The sequence below is a fragment of the Lepisma saccharinum genome, chromosome 19 (assembly GCF_977018435.1).
Source record: "Lepisma saccharinum chromosome 19, izLepSacc3.1, whole genome shotgun sequence".
Lineage (NCBI taxonomy): Eukaryota > Metazoa > Arthropoda > Insecta > Zygentoma > Lepismatidae > Lepisma > Lepisma saccharinum.
Window position 1 is genome coordinate 61,927,611 of NC_139247.1, and position 20,473 is coordinate 61,948,083.

At 38.9% G+C, this 20,473-nt stretch overlaps 1 protein-coding gene across 1 annotated transcript in view; it reads right to left on the bottom strand.

Annotated features, from left to right (window-relative positions):
• LOC146002892 (dual oxidase 2-like) overlaps positions 1-20,473 on the bottom strand; it is a 108,791-nt gene that overhangs the window by 59,985 nt on the left and 28,333 nt on the right. The window contains exons 3-7 of the mRNA XM_083140975.1: positions 16,844-17,050; positions 10,032-10,190; positions 8,141-8,322; positions 5,052-5,295; positions 2,436-2,663 (exon numbers count right to left, since the gene is read on the bottom strand). Of these exons, the coding sequence (XP_082997101.1) occupies positions 2,436-2,663; positions 5,052-5,295; positions 8,141-8,322; positions 10,032-10,190; positions 16,844-17,050 (1,020 nt within the window). The remainder of the gene's footprint in view (positions 1-2,435; positions 2,664-5,051; positions 5,296-8,140; positions 8,323-10,031; positions 10,191-16,843; positions 17,051-20,473) is intronic.

Sequence of the window (20,473 nt, forward strand, 5' to 3'; positions counted from 1 at the left end):
CATAAATGTACAAAATTCCTTCAAATAACATACAGTACTGTGCAAATTAATGCGGACAAAGATAAGAAATATATATTTTTTCCATTTTTTACTCTTTCTGAGAGATGTACATAACGTACACTTACACTAATATGAAATATGTCCTCTTTTGGCTGCTATTAGCTGCTTGATGCGGTTTGGCATTGATTGAACCAAATTTGAACACATAACTTTGATATCACTGTCATGAAACCACACATGAATCACATTGGTAATGACCTTTTGCTTCGTTGAACAGTCCATTTTTGCAACACGTTTCTTCACAATACCCCATAAGTTTTCTATGGGGTTCATATCCGGTGAATTCCCTGGCCAATCTAGAATCGTTAAATTGTTGTCAGAAGCAAATTTACGTACAGACTTGGATGTGTGACAAGGAGCAAGGTCATGCTGAAGAATTTCTTGTCCGTCGTTAGTGGGATTTTGAATGAGTGGGACAATTCTGCGCCTCAATATGTCAATGTATTTTGCGGAATTCATCATTCCATCCACTGGTACGAGCCCTCCAGGTCCACTCCAAGTAAAGAATCCCCAAAACATTTGCTTGGGTAGGTGTTTGACTGTCTGAATGCAATGTTCAGGTCGTAAAGGTTCACCTGGACTTCGTCGCACAACAGATGCTTTGTAGCCATGCACTTCAAAGTGAGACTCATCTGAGAATATTACCTTCCTCCAATCAGCGACTGTCCATTTCTGGTATTTCTTAGCCCATTTTAGGCATTTCGTCTTCATTTTAGCTGTCAACAATTGCTTTTTAACCGGTTCCCTGGATTTTCGTCCAACTTCAAGTAAGCGACGTCGAACAGTCGATGCATCAATACTGATCCCAGCAGAAAGCAAATCACGTTGCAGGTCCACACTTGTTTTGTATGGGAGAATTTTACTGTTTCTTAGCAGTAACGTGTCACTTCTAGGTGTTGTTTTGCGTTTTCTACCATATTTTCCTTTTCGCTTTGGGGAAAAACTACCAGTTGCCCTGTAGTTTCTGATAATTTTTGACACCGCTGATTTCCCAACACCAGCCTCTTCAGCGATTTGCCGCACAGTCATGGATGTGTTCTCACTCAGTGTAATAATTCTAGAATGTTTTCTGGGTGTTATATCCATAATGAAAACTCGTAGGAACACGGAGCATGTTTACTACAGCCAAGCTCTCACAGAAGTCTGTTGGTTAATAATATTGGCATTGCACAACGACAACAATGAAACACCAACAACAATGCTTCAAACCTTGCAATTGTTGTAAACATTCTCAAGTACGCATCAAAAAGTTAGCTGAGACTACTAGTATAAATCTGTTACGTATTTATTCGATTATCTCACATAAAGAGTGTAAAAACTAAAAAAAATGTATATTTTTCTCTTTGTCCGCATTAATTTGCACAGTACTGTAATTTAAAAGCAGCACATTGATTTTTTTTAACAGGCAACTTTTCCTAAACTCCTTGTTGAAAAAATTTTATTCAAAAACAATCACAAAAGTAAAAATTCCACTAGATCGAGACTAGGATATGTTTTCATATTCTATCATCTAATTCAAAGAATAACTGGTTTCAATGTTTTCAAAATTCGAGAAATTCTAGTTTGGTGTGAGATATCATGAAACATTAACTTTTAGAACTAAACTTTCTGCCTAATAAAACAGAATAACTATGGGTTTCAGTACACCAACTGTGTGAAACGTCAAAAAAAAATAAAGAACGGTTGTGTTAGATATTCACTTATCTGGTGAATCGAGTACAGGAGTTACTCCAAGTATATAATAATAATAATAATAATAATAATACATTTGGAATAAAATTGGTTTAATAGGTATTATTGTATAATAACAAACATAGGCATTATTATTATGTCTACTATTCAAATTTTATCAATGATCAGATCCGCATCCCCACAAAAATTTCTGTCTACGCCCACAATTGTAACTGAGTTACTTTTTTAGCAAAATTGTATGACTGTAACTAAGTAACTTTCAGAATTAGTCTCCGAATACAGAATATTCACCAGCATACAAGCTGTGGCACAAATAACGCCCTTCTACAGTTGCTTGTAATTTTACTAAATCTTTTGTGATAACTACAGATTTTTAAGTGCAGTTAGAAAAATTACAGTCCAACCATACCACATGAACATAATTATGTAAATGAAGATTGTTTACACATTAATAATAATATTTGATTTTTGATGATTAAATGTCCTTCTCTTGCGAGACAGCCAAGTACCCTACCAACTATAATAAAATGAAAAAGGTGCTAGATCCGGAGATCGAGGTGGCCATTCAATAATATGGGGTATCGTACCTCATAGAATCTGGATAACAAAGTTTCTGACTCAGTACCTCATTAAAACATCTCGACAATATGCACTTTATAATTCACTGGTACCCTGTACATTACCTTCATATTCTTCCAAAGGTTCGCCCAGCCAAAGGGGGAGCCACTGGTCGACAACGATGTACTGGTGGGTGGCAATCACCCATTTCCTCGCCTCGTTGAAAACCCGTTCCCCGTTCCAGGCAGGCCTTGTGCGACGCAGATACCGAGCGATGTGGTTGTGCCAGCGAAACCACAGAACGCCAAAGGTTAACAGGAAAGCGTTTTCATTACCTCGTGGATTTCCAAGTTCTGGAAAGAAATGTAGAGATTTAATTGGACAAAAAGCAACAAAATGGATTAAATATGAAACGTAAACAAATAATGGAAAATAGTTGTGCCAGATATTCACTCATCTGGTGGGTCCAGTAGAAGAGTCTTCCCAATGGTATATATGTATGTATGTATAGCTTTAGTGTGCTGCAATGGGTGTTTTTCGTTCCAGTGGCAAATAGTTCGATGGCAACGTTAGATGGCATGCAGAATTGATACACTCGAACCCTATTAGTAAACGTATTTCCGTCATTTGTCTATGGTAATGGATCCTCAAGTATGGATCGTAAAGTAAAATACGAAGTGAGATTAAAAAATAAGTAAACATAGTCATCACCTCCATGTTAAAATGCAATTTTGTATGTCGTACCGAGATATGTGAAAATGAAATAGATGATTATGGGCTGAAACTACCAAGGCTGATATTTTGTTTCTACGATTATTGTCACATTAAAATGATGTTCGATTGAATGTTATAACTGCATTTTATTATTTCACAGAATATGATTATCCTTTTCGGTAAGTGAACAATGATGTACACGTACTTGTTGCACTGTGACCAGTGATGTGCCGTAGACTATAAGTTGTCTACACGTAATCTACGCGTAGATTGCATTAGGTTGTAGTTTACATAGACTACGTAGACAATCTAAAGTACATAAAAATTAATTTTTAAGGGTTTCATGAAAGGAAATTGACATTTTCAACTATATTGGTTCCTAACGAAATGAAAAGAATCCTACTTACAACAACATTTCTCTTCTCTTCTATAATCAACTATGGAAGAAGATAAATAGTATGCAAAAAACAACAACAGATGGCAGTCGTGAGGCAAGAGTGGTATTTTCCCCATAAAACACTAGAATATTGCCTATATTTGGTTTCTTCCTATGTGAAAAATTGTCGAATTTGGAAAAAAGAGTATGAAAAGTTCTCCTCACACATCAGCAACTGATACGCATTATAATTTTCTTTTAATTCCACGGCGCCCTTTGCAAAGTTATCACCTTTCGCCATGTTGTTTACATAGATTACGTAATCTACGTGTATAAAATAGTCTACGTGTAGAATGTAGACTATCGTTGTTTACGCGTAGACGCACATCACTGACTGTGACACGATATTTGTAATTGCTTAGGCAGCCCTGTCAGCATGTGTATCCATTTTACGTTTCAGTCTGTAGATATTGCATACTTTCATATATATTGTATTTGAGCCTTACATAATAATATACGGAATTATTATTTAGAATTATAATTGCGTAGAGTAGTCTCCTTCCATGTATAAGTTTTAGGTTGACAGTGCTGCTTATTAGGGTCTGAAATAAGGGACATTGTCAATCATTCCACTACATATCACGCTCGAGCGTGGGAGACTCGATCGAGTATTTTCGAGCGAAAGTGTTCCATCTACAGAGCATTCCCTGACATTCTCTACGAGACTCGGCAGCAAGCGGCCCGGGGTCAGTGCTTGTATTTCCCGGTGAACGGGGTCCGCGACAGTCGCTAGAGTCGGCTATTAAAATTACAGTTGTCATATTATGCACTAACCTTGACTACAGAAGGTGTTGAAAATGATATCTCTGCTGCAACACATTCCTGGCATCTCCGAAGGAAATTGGCATTTACACGTGCAAGTTCGTCTACTGTGATTCTCCCGATTTCTCGTACAATACTCTCTTTTAACTCACGGATGGTGTGCGGATTGTCTTTGTATACTTTACTTTTTAGATTTTTTATTTTTTTATTTTTTATTTTTAGATTCAAGAATTTTAGCGGCTCTAAATGCTGTGGTTTTTGAAACACCCGTTTCTTGTGAGAGGCGGCGGATAGATTTCCGAGGAGGATAGATAGGACCTTTGTCCTATCTCATCGAGTTTTTCCTCTGTAAGTACACGTGGGTTTTTCTTTCCACTTTTATTCAGAACTGACCCTGTTACTCTAAACTTTTTTACTAGGTTTAATATAGTGGTCCTATGTGGAACGGGAACACCAGGAAATTTCGTTGCAAAACGTCGTCGCACTTCTCCACAATTCCTCTTTCCGAAGTAACACTCGACAAGATAAATCCTTTGTTGTAATGTAAACTTTTGTGGTGCCATATTAAGCCACAATCTTCAACACACGGACACGACACAACACAACTTCCGAGGGAGGATTATACTGGCGTCAGACTGCAACGTCAACAGAATGGGAAAGAGAGCGAAGGCAGGGAGAGCGTAAAAAACAGACTGTAGCGTACGACTCTGGCGGACCCCGTTCACCGGGAAAGACAAGAACTGACGCCGTGCCGCTTGCCGCAGAGTCTCGTAGCGAATGTCAGGGAATGCTCTGTAGTATGTATGTATGTATGCGCTGCAATACTTACTGAAAAACCTGCTAACACGCTCCGTGTAGTGCCTTCTAATGTATGTTCCATGGTTAAAAGGCGGTGGAGGGTTCGCCATTGGAAGTCTAGCGGTGTTATATTCTGGGTAGAGGCCATCCGAGCTGTAAGCCAGAAGCCCATTCCTGTCGAATGTCCCATTGCTGTATGTCCTCAGAACATCCGCCCAAGCTTTCGTAGTGCCATAGGTGAGACCACCATCTAGCCAAGGTGTGATCTCATTCAGCTAAACAAAAACAAAGAAAAGATATAGTGATAAGATAAACAGGGCTTAGATTTTAACATACTTACTTACTGGTCGGCGCTACAGTCCATGTAGGTCTTTGGCCTTCCTGACTACCTGTCTCCATTCATCTCGATCCTCTGCATTTCTTCTCCATCCTTTAACCTAATCTTCTTAGGTCCTCTTCTACGTCCTCTATCCATCTTTTCCTGGGCCTACCTCTTCTCCTTCTCCCTTCCGGTTTTCCATTGAATATTTTCTTGACAACCCGTGCTTCTCCATCCTCTGAACATGCCCAGCCCATCGTATTCTACCCTGTTTGATCTTCACTACAATATCTGGCTGATTAAACAATTCCTGTACTTCCATATTTGTTCTCATTCTCCATCCCTCTTTATCTCTTACCGCTCCAAATGTCCTTCTCAGCATTTTCCTTTCCCACCTTAACAACCAATCTCCCTCTCTTACCGACATCACCCAACTTTCTGAACCATACATTGCTATGGGTCTTAATATTGTTGTATATATATTTTAATTTTTGTGTTCCTACTAACGTTCTTAGATTTAAACATATTTTGCAAAGAAAAATAGCATGGATTTCCACTTGTTATCCTTTCCTGTATTTCTGTAGCTGTCTTGTTATCTGCTGTTATTATTGAGCCCATTTTAGATACTCTATAAAAATGCAATAATGCCATAAAAACTACAAAATAATGTGCTGTAAAGTTTTCAAAATGCTCTTTTAGAACACACTTACGTGTTCATGGCACCAGCCCTGCATTGCAGTGCACTACTAACAACATGGATAAGGTGTCAAATTAACTGGTAACAAAGACTTTAGCATCGAAAAACTTTTTTCCACTTGTACCGAAACTAGAGGACAGGGTACGAAATTCCTGCAGATTGGTGGGGGAAGGAGCAGACACGTACACGCACACAAACACACACTATAGCTATATATGTGTAAATGTATGTATGTATGTACGTACAGGGTGATTCAGAATTCCTATTACACACTTCTAGGGGTTGTGGAGGAAGTCATAGTAGGTCAAGTTTTGATAAGGAACCCATGTCCGGAAACATACCGTTTTGGTACTACACAGATGACAAGATCACATAATTTCACATCTCCCGCTTCACGGTAGGCAACTCACATTGACGGAGGGCCGCGTCTTCAGTCACCTGATATCATGTGTGCTGCTTCCAACGTCCTCTGTTTACAATTCGGTGTGCTTCGACCTTCACGTCAGTTGTTATTCAGTCGTTGCGGAAGACAGTACAGTATGGTTGAATACACGTTTGCCGAGAACACACACATGTTGTTAATTTACGGCGAAGCTGGACGTAATGGTAGAGCTGCGCATCGTCTGTATGCAGAGCGTTTTCCGCATCGTGTCACTCCATCACATACCATGTTTGCCCGATTAGAGCAACGGCTGCGAGAAACAGGTAACTTCAAAGTTAACAGGGTCGACTGTGGTGCTCCACGGACATGCCGCACTCTCGACGTTGAAGAGGAGGTCCTTCATCGAACTGACGAGAACTCGTCGACGAGTACTCGCACTCGTCTGACGAGATATCGACTGTCCTTCATTCAAAATTCGATTGCGATTGCGATTGCAAATTTAATAATGCTCTGAATAATGATTTTCGTGAATAAGGGGAGGGCCTCCCCGATGGCGCAGTGGTAGCATCGCGGTCTTGTAATCAAGGGGTCTCGGGTTCGATACCCGGTGGAGGCACAAGTGGTTCGGATCCCACTTTAAACTGTAGGTCCAGTCCCGATTAGCCTTACTGTGCATAAAGTGGACTTAAAACACCAACTCAACTCAACTCAACTCGTGAATAAGGGGGGAGGGACAAGAATTAAGAGACATTAAGAAGATAATAGTTTCCTGTATAAAATTCACCTCTAAATGTCATTACGTGTTTTATTAATATATTTATGTACTTTGCGGTAGCTGACGAAAGGGGGTGAGAAATGGAGAAGAAATAACAAGTCGGACTAATTTCTGTGTTCTGGGGATTGCTGAGTTCAGTGTCGTTACAGATGAGGCTCTATATTGTCCGTTCTTTGTGTACGTTTTCGATATTATTCTAGTAAAGTATATTCGATTCCAAAATTAATTGTTTGTTTGTTGTTAGAATAAAAACTCTCCCGGGAAATTTCAGGACAGGGTCGTTGGTGGTGGGGAATTATCCCCTTCCTCCCCTCCGGTATTTCGCACCCTGCTAGAGGAGCATACTTGAAGTGAACCATGTCACCAGCTTCCAAATCCTCTGGTAGTTCTCTTATTTTCTCCAGACAAAAAATCACCAATTGAAAACAGTCTATTAATAAAACCTTCATTTTTGTTCAAAACAAGAATCATTTTCTTGGACTTCCATTCTCACTTGCCCATGAACGTTTTCTAAGACACTTGTCACTTATTGTCCCTACTTCTCTTTGCTCCGTAAGGAAGGATTTATCATATTTCCTGGAACCAAAACTGTTGTTCTGAAACTTTCGTACTGGTAAGGAACAAGTGTTTTTTTTTCAAGAAAACAAACAAAAACACTAAGAAATGTCCCTTTTATCAAGAAAACATAAAAAGAAGCAGGATAATGTGAAGAAAATTTGTAAAAAAAAAATGCATTATAATGGCATGAAGTACCTTATGGTGCAAGGATTCAAACCATAATAACTTTGTGACAAATGAATGTCATCCTTTACATGGCCTACCGGAATTTACTTTGTGAATGCACCTCGTATATCATTGGAAAACAGATATATGATACTTAACTCCTTGTGGAATCCAATTCATTTCATTTTGTACAAATTAAACAAAAAATTCGTCATTGTTATTACCTGTTGTCGAGGATTGTTTGGGGAAAATCCTGTCCTCATATCGTAACGTGACCTCAATAGTGGCATCACTGAATGTCCTGGAACCTCCCTATAGGAATGATTGCTTGGAATTTCGATATTGAAATACTCTGGAGGACATCCTGGTCTCTGTGCATCCAAGATCTCTTCAACGACTTGTTGACCTTTAAAAAAATAAAGTAATCTTATTTGAATGTGGAATTATCTTACATTCGTCCAGATCTGGTTGTAAGGTATGTATTTTTCAGGTTTATTTCCTTTGCAGTCTGTCTAGGGAATCGCTGGGGCAAGCGAACTAATACAGGTCCTCTGCGAAAGTAGTGACTCGAGAGGGCTCGACCAATGAACGGGGGCGAAAACGCAGCTGCAGCTACAAGCCGTTTAGAGCAGCGCATTGTTTTATATGCCCACTCGCTTATGCGCGGCCTTGCTCTACAGATTCCCAAAACAGTGTAAGAATGCAGAAAGATACTTTTTTTTGTTTTAACGGAGCATCTTGCATATACGAGGGTGAGTCAAATGAAATCCTTTTCCGTTTTTTCTAGTTTTCCGCATGTAGGGTTGCACAAGTTTGCTGCATTTTAACACCAACTAATTTTTTGATCTGTATATATTTTCAAGTCTGATTTAGTGCCAGTATACCTCAAAATGAAAATCTTTTGGATGCATCTGACAGCCATCTGCTTACAAACTGAGGCCATTGTCGAGCTTCCTCATCCGTTCGTCAACTTGCTGGTGTAGTAAACATGCAGTGGCGTGCCCAGGATTTCCGGAGATAGGGGGATTACGTATACTTTTTTTTAGTAGTCAGCCCTCGTTTTACCATCTTGTCCTGTCTTTGACGTTCTATTTTTTTAGGAATACTAGGCCAAAGAGGGATTATGACCCCCCAGTAACGCCTCCCCCTTGGGCACGGCACTGGAAACATGCATATAGACATTGAATTTTTAATTTGCTGGAAATTTTTTATAAGTTTTAGGGTTTCAGAGGGCAAGAAACTAGTGGGCTTCACTATTGCAGCCATGAGGTCATTTTTTTAAATAACAGTTGATGCCTCATGAAATTTGAGCTGTATAGTCTGTCCTATAATTTGTGTTAGACTGTTAGGGATTTCATTTGACTCACCCTTATATGTCAGAGGCCCTTCTTCAAAAATTGGCTCTGCGATGGAAGTCGATTTGTCGACCCAGCATCACTCAGCGACACTTAAGAAGCTCTTAGATCGAAGTGACACGCGACACGACAAGCTGCACATGTCGCTCGTCGCTTGCGCTTCACTCGGACTGGGCAGTTTTCTCAATAGCGAGCATCGTGTCACTTCGGGCTGTAGTCGCACCAGTGAAACCTTTTTTTTTTTTTTAGACTACAGGGACCTGTGTCACTTCTCACTTCGGTGTGAAAGCTCCATTAGAAAGTTGGCGTTCAAAATTTCCTTATTTAAAAATTAGACTTATTATTCATGTTTTCAGGAATTCATATGTGATAAAATATACCTAGCTCAACTGTCTGTCGAACGCAAGTAATTCATAAATGAAAGATCTTTAACCGATAGCAAGAAACTGAACTGACAGAAAGAATTCTCTAAAAATCTTTGTGTGTTTATAATGGTTATTGTAAGCAGATAAAAAAATTGTTTTATTGTTACATCCTGTAAGAACAAGAACTTACTTCGTCGGATATTTATTTGTAAGCTAGAGATAATCATGATCACAGATAGTGCCTCTCGAGAGAAATAACATGACGTGTGCTCTGACGTCACTTCCTTTTAGTGTAGAATTCAATGTGTGCATGTTTTATTTGTGACAATGAACCTCTGTGTTTGGCAAAGTTAGGCACTAATTTTGTTAGCCGCAGATGGTAATTCATTACTCACCGAAGAAAACCAGAAGAGCTGTCCTTCCCCTTGTCGACATGGAACCTATTCCACCACTCATCAATTGTTCACTGAGCTCAAGAGGGTTTGGCCTGTCTTCTACGGGTTTGTAGACGCCATCTTGGTAAGCAGCGGGTGTTCGACGCAGCAAAGCAGTATCTGGTTTCGAAAGGCAAAAAATATAGCCTAATTAATACATTCCAATGAACCTAGATATGAAATCTGAAATATAAGAATTTATAGTTTTATTGTTGCTTTCCGTGGACAAGAAATGTTGTTCCTAAACTTCACGAAGAATAAAATGTACGTAGCCATGTTGAGAAAAATATGTTGAAAAGATCAATTGGGAAATTAAAAACGGTTGAATTGGAAGACTGTAATGAATTTCATGAACTACATTTATTTGATAAATTAAACTTGAAACCTTAGTAAGAAATTATGTAATATGTGAGGACAGATTCCTGTGTATAAAAGTTAAAAAAATGAATATTGTCGAATCTCTTTCAACCCTCGGAAAGTACTATAAATGTTCCTTTGAAACTATATATCTATAATAGTTTTCTTGTATGTATGCATTGTTTGCATTGTAGAATTATTTTCTTCTATTTCTATAGTTTGTACAAATTTACTCTCTCCTCCCCATCGACACACTCTCTGCACATCCTTGACGTTTCTGTGTAACAATACTTGCCCCCTCCCTTTCTCACAATAAATCTTCCCTCAATCTCTCTTTCCTATTCTACCTGCTTCTTACATAATAATAATAATAATAATTATTATTATTATTATTATTATTATTTTATTTAACTGGTTAGGTTCAGCAGTAGGCTGCTCTACCACCTAACCCTTGACATGAGCTACATAAGAAAATATAAGTATATATAGAAGAGATTTTCTCTCAGTCCCTGAAGATGAGAGTGACGTTAGCTCTCGAAAGCTCGGAAGCCTTTCCGGAAATCACCTGGCTGATTGCCCGAGAAAATCTCTTCAATATTCGCCGCCAGGAAAGCTTCAAGAATTATATAAGTATGATAATATGATAATATATGAATACAGATAGAAAGATTGATTAAACTAAAGGGAAATAAAGAATTTCACATATACTACAATTACGAATATACTCATTACAATAATATTAGTCTTAAAATAATATAAATGTGACAGAACAAAAAATATTAAAAAATACAAATTTAAAAATGTATATCTAGCCATGAGTAGGAAAATACTGAGGGAAAAATACAAATATGAATGTTAACATAAGGTTGCCTTTAAGTAAATAATAATAATAATAATAATTTGAAGATAGTAATAAAATTACAATAGTTACAGTTATAAAATATAAGTGTTTTGTCATTTGTTGAGTGCCAGTTTACTTCTAGTATGTGCCACTGTTCCTGCAGAAGCATTTCTATCAATTTAATTTTGAAACTCTGATTGATTTTTTTGGATTTAACATTGATTGGTAGTGCATTCCATTCTTTCGGGGCAGATATAGAAAAAGATGAAGCATATAGCGTAGTCGAATGGTGAGGAATGTGAAGCTCGTTGTGACAACGTATTATTATTATTATTATTATTATTATTATTATTATTATTATTATTATTATTATACCCTCCTCTCGTTTCTGTTTTTCTATTTTCTTTCTCTTTATGCATTATGTTCTCTGAGAAATTGGGAGAGATGAGTTCCCAGGGACTGAAACATCAATATTTACACACAATACTATTTTTATCAAAATTGTGAGAGGTTATGCCCATGGGCGCACTAAGAGAGCGAATACGGAAAAATTGCCTACTTAGTTTAACTTCTACCTCTTCTCTTTCCTGTGTTTCTTTTCTTGTATCTTATTTCTAGTTTCCACTTCATTTCTTAGTTTCATTACCTCGTTGTTGGCGCTTTCTTCTTCTCTTCTTCTTTTTCAATGCTTTCACTCCTGTTTTCTGTATCATTTTCTTCTTTACCCTCTCTTTCTTGCCTCTGAGTTAACTTCTCTTCCATTTTCTCCCTTCTTCTCTTTTTCTTCCTCGCGTCTTTATTTCTCTTCTTGTTCCTTCTCTTCCTTGTTATCACTCTTTCTTTTTTTCTCGTTTTATTTCTTCACTTGTTCCCCCCTCTCTCTCATTTTCTTTCTGTCCCTTTATAGCGTCTTTGTTTCTCCTCTTGTTTCCTTCTATCACTTTTTCTCTGTAATTCTTACTTTATTTCCCTCATTTTCCCTCTCCACTCCCTCCTCTCTTTCTTTCTCTCTCACTCTCTCCATCTTTCTCCAATCTATCATTCCTTTTTTCCTCATTCTGCCTCGTTCTTATTTATCTTGTTTTCTTTCTCTCTCCCCTCCTTTTCCCCTCACGCTCTCTCCCTCTCTCATCTTTTTATATTTCTCTTACTTTCCTTGCTCTCGGGATCTATCTCTTTTCATTTACTTTCCTCTCGCATTCTCTAACACCTACGTAATAATTTCCCCTTTCCTCCCTGTCAAAACGTTACTTGCTTACGAGGACACTTAAAGGAATAAACCTAATGTCAATATATCCTGCTTAAGGGTTGTTACCCCCCACCCCCACCCCACCAGAAAATTGTCTGCGAGACCCTTGACCCAATTTTGCAATGAGATAAATTAGATATAATATCAGATATATGTATACCCTACACAGACTCTCCGATGGCGCAGTGGTAGCGTCGACTCCTTGTAATCAAGGGGCATATAGTGGTTTGGATCATGGCCGTAGGCAGGAAAAATTTTCGGGGGGGGGGGGGTTGACTCATAATTGTTCCCATGGGTGTCGCAAGAAATTTGAATAATAGAAATAATAACAATAATAATTGTTAATATAATAATAATAATATATTTTTTTAAAAATCCATAAACTAATCAATTCCAAACCTATTATTATTATTATTATTGCTGTACTTATATCCTTGAGGAGACTTTTCTACTCTATCCATCAGAAGTGTAAATATGCAGCACAACTGTTCTCATTTATCTATTTTACGTTTCATGCAGTGTATACTGAAATGTACAGTTATTATATTTTGTTATTAAATTTTAGGAACCTCAAGAAACAGCTTTTAAAGTAAGAGAGAAAGTTTATGTTGTTTGATCATTCATGTAGAACTTAATTTTTGGAATTTTGAAAATTGGAAACCAGTTATTCTTTGGATTAAATGGTAAAACATATAGCCTGGTGCCTGTATTGTAACCTCAATTTTTCTATCTAACGGCGTTTTTCTTTGGTTATTCTGTTGGAATACTAACTGACTGTACTTTATTTCCGTTATTAACAACAAAAAAAACTAACTAACGTTCTGCTATTTTGTACCTTGGGATAAACGATTTTCCGACGCTCATATTGCCTATATACTTACCAAACAGCATTATGTACAACAACTATGCACTATATAAGTATGTGTTTTATAGGACTGCATATAGGTTAAATGTATGTACTACAGGGTGGCTCAATAAGTCACTTAACACCCCCGGTACAAGGCCACTGCAGCGCGCAACATGGAAATGGTGATGACCAATCGTTATCAGGCCAAGGGGAAACCACATTGACGACACCCGCAGGGTCGGTGGCCATCTTGATCTACGCCATCTTGAATTAAACTTCAGAATTTTAAATGGGAAGGGGGTCGTATGACATATCAAAATGGGCTAGAATTTCACGAGAAATGCAATGGTGAAGGTTTTTTCGACGTAACCAGTAAAAAGTTATGACTGAATTCTTGTACCAATTTGCTCCTTTTCGAGGTGTTAGAAAAATGCCTTAAAATTTGTTTAGCGCATCGGTAATGCATCGAGATCAAAGTGACGTCTAGGGAGAGACGTTCGCATGCCATTGCACATTATTTTAATCGGATACATCCATGAAGAGCTGCTCATTATGAATGGTTGTCGCGAACAATTTACAGTGTGACGCTTCCATTGAATTAAAAGTCCTTCACAGTGACAAGGCTAATGTTTATGTTCAGAAGGAAGTTTATAAACAGAATATTCGATGCTTTTTATCTGATAACCCATTTTTGACAGATCAAAGCTGAATGGTTAGTGTTGGTAAGTTAATGGTGTGACGTGCTGTGTGGAACACGATTGGTTAGTCAATTTTCCATCAACGGAACCTTAAATGCTTAGGGCTACTTGGATTTGTTAAATAAACAGTTTTTTTCATCCTTGCTTATGGAAGAAGGTACTTTTTACAGAGTTTTTTCAATAGGGAAGAACACCAGAACACTTATGGGAACGTTATGAACCAGTTTTTGTCCAAAGTTAGTTATCAGATGACAAGGGTCATATGTGGTTCCCCCTTGGCCAGGCAATGATTGGTCATCGCCAATTTCAAATTCCATGCCGCAGTGGCCTTGTACTGAGGGTGTTAAGTGACTTATTGAGCCACCCTGTATATCGAACCACTGGGTGAATGTAACGCGCTACGAAGCTGCATATCCTAGATTTGAACTCTTATAAAGATGGAATTTGAAAGTTGGAACGGGAATTTTGGGACAATCACAAGGGAATTTTCAGTCCGATCCAGGAACAGCACTGGAAAGAGGACGACAGAAGTGAAAATGAAGGGGTCACGGGGGGGCTGTGATTCTGAGAATTATATCTGTTTCGTTCAAATTTCAGAATTCAAAATGTTTCAAAATTCTAGCTCGATCATTCCTTTGTTGTAGTTTTGTGAAACTGCGAATAAGTTTTTGAAAATGTGTTACAAATTTTTGTTTCTGTGCTTCCATCAATCGAACATGCTAGAAGTTTCGGGGGGGTTGAACCCTAAACCCCTCTAAATACGGCCATGGTTCGGATCCAACTCTAAACCGTAGATCCAGTCTCGATTAGCCTTTCTGTGCATAAAGTGGACTTAAAAACCAAATCAACAACATGTATACCCTGCACAAAAAAATAATGAATTGCTATTCAGAATAAGGAGTGAAAAGAATGTGATCGCAGGGCCCGGTTTTGATGACCTAAAATCTTTGAAAAATGACCCAACAATTCCTACAAAACTCAATCTGCTTATTGAAAATAGTATATACAGGGTGTCATTTTAATGGCGGCCACGGACCACGGAAACGTATAGAGGACATCAAAACAAACAACTTTTTTCAGTAACATTTTTCTCGTTGGTGCGTCGTTTCGGCGCTACAGTCGTTCAAAAAAGCCCGTTTTGCCGCCTTAATGCTGGCAACCACACACAACATTTGATTGCATTTGTGACGTCATATCCCATCGTGAAGCGATGCGTTCCAGGGTTGTCAGGAACACAAATACTCCGTGAAAAATGACATAGCTACAATCAGCCACATTATGTACCGTAACACAAAACGAGAAAACACGTTCTGTAACCTAACAGGAAGTAAACAAATGATACGAAAAATAGTAGAAAGAAAATAGAATTCAAGTGGAAGTGGACATATAGAATTTTGTATCAGCTTACATGTCAAATATTTGCAAATCTAGTTACCAAGTTGGCATCTACAATTTAGTCTATCCACTTCGTCCTTCTGATACTAGTTGTCTGTGACACACTGAACAGATGACAAAATAGAAATGAAAGAACTCAAAATTCCAAAGGCAAGCAACAGATAATATAATGTATATTCAGAGCATTATGAGGCAAGTGGCAAAAATGATTGAAAATACAGGGATAACACAAGCTCTAAGGCGACTATGTGTTTATCTATGCACCGGATACACATACGTATAATAGTTTGCAAATGTGAACAGGGCAGTATATTCGGTACTGATTCATCATTAGATTGTTACTGTGGTTGTACTTGTTTTAGCCGTAATGTAACAACGTGAACCTCGGATACTTCCGTTATCAGCACAAAAGTACCGCATGGCATCTGGACACACCTGTAGATATCAACCTTACAATGAGATTTGCAAATATTTGACATGTAGTTGGGCGTAAACAGCCACGTGTAAGCTGTAAGTCCAATAAAATTTATTGTTGTTGATATTTTAGATGTAAGTTGAGACAAAATCCGAAATTGACATTTCATTTTAAATACGTTTTTTTACCATTTCTCATATCGTTGGTTCACTTCCCCCTTCCACTGAGATGACTGCTGATCTTCTGGCTGGTAGGCTATGATGTTCGGTCTACTGGACGCGTTTCTCGCTTCGTTTTACAGCCAATAATGTGGTTGGTAGTTTGTCATTTTTCACAATATTTGTGTATTCCTTGCAACTCTACCGTGCGCTGATTCGCCGCAGGATATGACGTCACAGGTACGATCAAATGTTGTGTTGGGTTGCCAGCATCAAGCGGCAAAACGGCCTTTTTTGAACGGCTGTAGCGTCGAATCGACGCAGCAACGAGAAAAATGTTACTGGGAAAAGTTGTTTGTTTTGATGTCCTCTATACGAATTTTTGGTCCGTGGGCGCCATTAAAATGACACCCTGTATATTCCAAGACAAACAATTTAACAATTGCTTCTTCGCCTTGGTGTGTTGTACGGACTGTGAATAAGAAACTCGACAATGTTGCATTTCGCGATTTTCAGACAGGCTTTGTTTCGCTGGTAGTTAAACACAGAGTAAGTACCGCAAGATAACATTCAGACAAAACAGAAATTGTTGAACTTCTTATGTTTCAGCATGCAATGACACAAATTTTTTTTAAAAAAATGACCGAAAAATAAAAATGGTAAAAAATGACCAAAAAATGACCCCAAAAAATTACATTTCTTCAACCTGAGGAGGGTGTTCAGGATTTCTGTGCTAGTTAGCAATGTCTACGTTGCACCAGTTAAAAGATGAAATGTCGTCAAAATCCGGGCCCTGCAGTAATGAGAACTTACCAACCGCTCCCAGTTCTGGATGGGCGAGGTTGTTGTACCAACCATCGAAGCCTTCATACTCCACGTGAGGTACGGCCCTGTTCAAGTCGTTCTCGTTGCAATCTCTCCAGCATCCGTCGATCAGCCACTGGAGCAGACGCTCTCTGTTCCCACCGAGCTCAATCGCTTCGATCCAGTCATCTTTGGGAGGTTTCAATCTTGGATCCGCTGGAAGAAAGTATGCATAAATATATATACACACCCTATATATATATACAGGGTGACCGGAAAAAAATGGCCGAAATACTGACAACATGAATTGATACTTTCCTAGCGACGCGTTTCACGTTTAGTGCGTACCGAGACCAATTTAATCACTCGAAACGGAAAGAAACATCCTCTGAGTCTAGCTGACAACCTTAGAGCACATGATTACTTAATACTTTCTGTTATATTTTCTTAGGCCATCCTGTGTGTGTGTGAATTTCCAGGGAACAAAGCTTACGTTACAACAAGAAACATAAACAATTCGTTTCGACTTCAAATATACTTGCGATAATATCGAAAACACACACAAGGAAGGAAGAACATTGTCTGCCTCTGTGTGTATTTTTTAATGTTACATGTTCTCTCGCTCTCTTTCTCTTCCAGACACCATTAACATATGTACATCCATAACAACATATGCACAATAAAAGTAAAAAGAACGCAAGACAAACATAATTCTATGAAATCTAATTGATTTATATTACTAGAAAACAAAAACTAAACAAAACATAAAAATAATAAATCATATTAAACTATTTTGGAAATTATTGAAATTTTTAACCAGATGATAAAGGAGTTGATTTTCCACTTCATAAATATCTGATATGTATAAAAAGTAAAAGCATATGCATATAAATATACGTGGGTTGTAAAAATACGGTTAGGTATTGTTGCTACAGGCTTTGTCTCCACCATATTGTCTCGCGAACTGTCTGAGCGTCACTCCCCTGGATTTGAGAGTGAGCGTAAAAACAAAACTGAAAGCCCCTGACATCTATTGTTAACAATATGAAACATATTAATTATGATCAGAGACAGGCTTCATTCAAGTCTTGCTCACATTCTCGTGCATTTTTGAAACGGCCCGTCTGGATTTTAATTCAAAATCGCTGTTTTATCTTGGCAAACATGTTTTAGGGCTGTGAACAAAATGGTGTTCATTTCAACCTCGTACATACAGAACAGTACTCGCTCGACCACTTTTTGCACTCCACAAATCAACATGGGCCCAAACTGACATCACTGCCTGATAGCACGCGCACGGTGTAACCCCCTTTCCTGACAGTGTTGCCACTACAGTGTTACAACCCACCTAAGCCAAGCGTCAAGTCAACTTTGCAGCAGGTTTTCGCATATGTAGATCCAAACGTGCGCGCATAATATAGTTCCACTGAGACGGGTTCTATTCCGACACAACTGCATACTTGCAAGAATTTGTAAAATACAGACAAAATAATACATTCATTAGCAGGCATGTCCTTGATCGGTTGCAATCATTGTGCAGACGAACTAGGATCCGCAGATTCGCCAACGGGAGTTTGTATTGCGCTGAAGAATCTCTGAAGATCAAGAGCGAGTCGAGCAAGACTGAATATGTTGCAGAGCGCGTGGAATCCGTGATACCAGTGTTGCACATCCCACTATTTTAACCCTATGTTTATTGTGATGTGATTGACTGATAATGGTGCTATACAGCGGCGAGAATGGCTGAATCGAGGTCTCCTGTTTAGCGCGCGGTATTACCCGAGTGTTATTTTGGGCTTCATCCGAAGGGAAAAGCTCTTCAAATCAAGCAAGTTGTTTTAAATGCATAATCCTCGTTACGACAACATGATCAAAGTAAAACAGGGCGTGAGGTAATTTGCCGTCAATGTGCGCACGAACTGTATCACAGGTGCTGCATGATTTGCGGTTTAAGTTTAGGAAGAGGACACGATTGTTTGTGGTTTGACGACAAAAGAATCTCCGCGGTATTAAAAGATATCGCCGTGATAAGAAATATGTTTATTATTTGGACGAGACGTGCTTAAACTCGGTGAGGGGGGCCGTACATCGAATCAAACATTGAAGGACACCACCGTACAAAACCACCGCCAGGGCTGAAGAAACCGACGAGAAAAGAAGAGGGGAAGGGGGAGGCTTATTATTTCACCCACTGGCGGCAATGAAATCTTTGTTGAAGGCGCATATTTACTGTTCCGTGTAAAGAAAGGGTGATTATCAGCAAGAAATGGACAGACCAAGATTTGAATCCTGGTTTAATGAAGTGATTCATAAATTGAAACCAGAGTTAGTAATAGCAGCAGACCCAAGGGTCCCGGGTTCGAATCCTGGTCGGGCTTGGTTGTTTGTGAATGTCCATTCATCTATTTTCATCATTTCATCACTCATCCCCATCTTCGCAAATTAGCCAAGAGGCACAAAACGCGAAGTAAAATAAACTAAATCAATCAATCAATCAATCAATCAATAGCAGCAGACAATGTACCTGATTGTCACCAATAACAAATTATGCTTTCTTTGCTGGTATAACTTGAAGTGCGTGTGTCTTACAGTAACGGACGAAGCAACCAAGTTTTTCATAAATGTAAGTAGGGCAGGTTGGGGAATTCAACGTCATCAAGTGAGGATCGCCTTAATGGATTTCTCTCGTAAGGCATAATCCTCACTTGATGGCGCAGTGTTGCCAACTCCTCACTCGAAAAAATCACCAAGGTTTTTTTCTTGGTCTAACCTAACCTAATGCAAGGAGCTGGCAACCTTGCTTGTGCAATCAACCTGTTTCACCAACATCAAGTGGAGATCAGTGTTGCCAACTCCTCACTCGAAAAAAAATCACCAAGGTTTTTTTCTTGGTCTAACCTAACCTAAAGCAAGGAGCTGGCAACCTTGCTTGTGCAATCAACCCGGTTGACCCCCTCAAGTGGAGATCAGTGTTGCCAACTTCTTACTCGAAAAAAATCACCAAGGTTTGTTTCTTGGTCTAACCTAACCTAAAGCAAGGAGCTGGCAACCTTGCTTGTGCAATCAGTCTGGTTGACCGCCATCAAGTGGAGATCAGTGTTACCAACTCCTCACTCGAAAAAAATCACCAAGGTTTGTTTCTTGGTCTAACCTAACCTAAAGCAAGGAGCTGGCAACCTTGCTTGTGCAATCAGCCCGGTTGACCAACACCAAGTGAAGATCAGTGTTTCCAACTCCTCACTCGAAAAAAAATCACCAAGGTTTTTTTTCGAGGTCTAACCTAACCTAAAGCAAGGAGCTGGCAACCTTGCTGTAAGATGAAGAGAGAGAGAGAGAGACCTACGGCTGGCAACGGTGGTGAGCGAATGCGCCATATCGCAATTTTCCAACTCCGGCAATGTTTGTAGATTGTGACTTTTGTAAACCTACCTCTCGGGAACGATGTACCGCACACACATATTTTCTCTCCACGTTTCGCCCCTCATTTATTGCGCTGACGATGTTTCATAGCGTAGAAAACAGCACCAAAACCTCAAAAACTCACTTCAATTCACTGAAGTGAGCCACAGTGTTGCCAACCTACAAAAATTTCACCAAAAACTTCAAAAACTCATTTTTATTAATTGAGGTTCGCCAAAC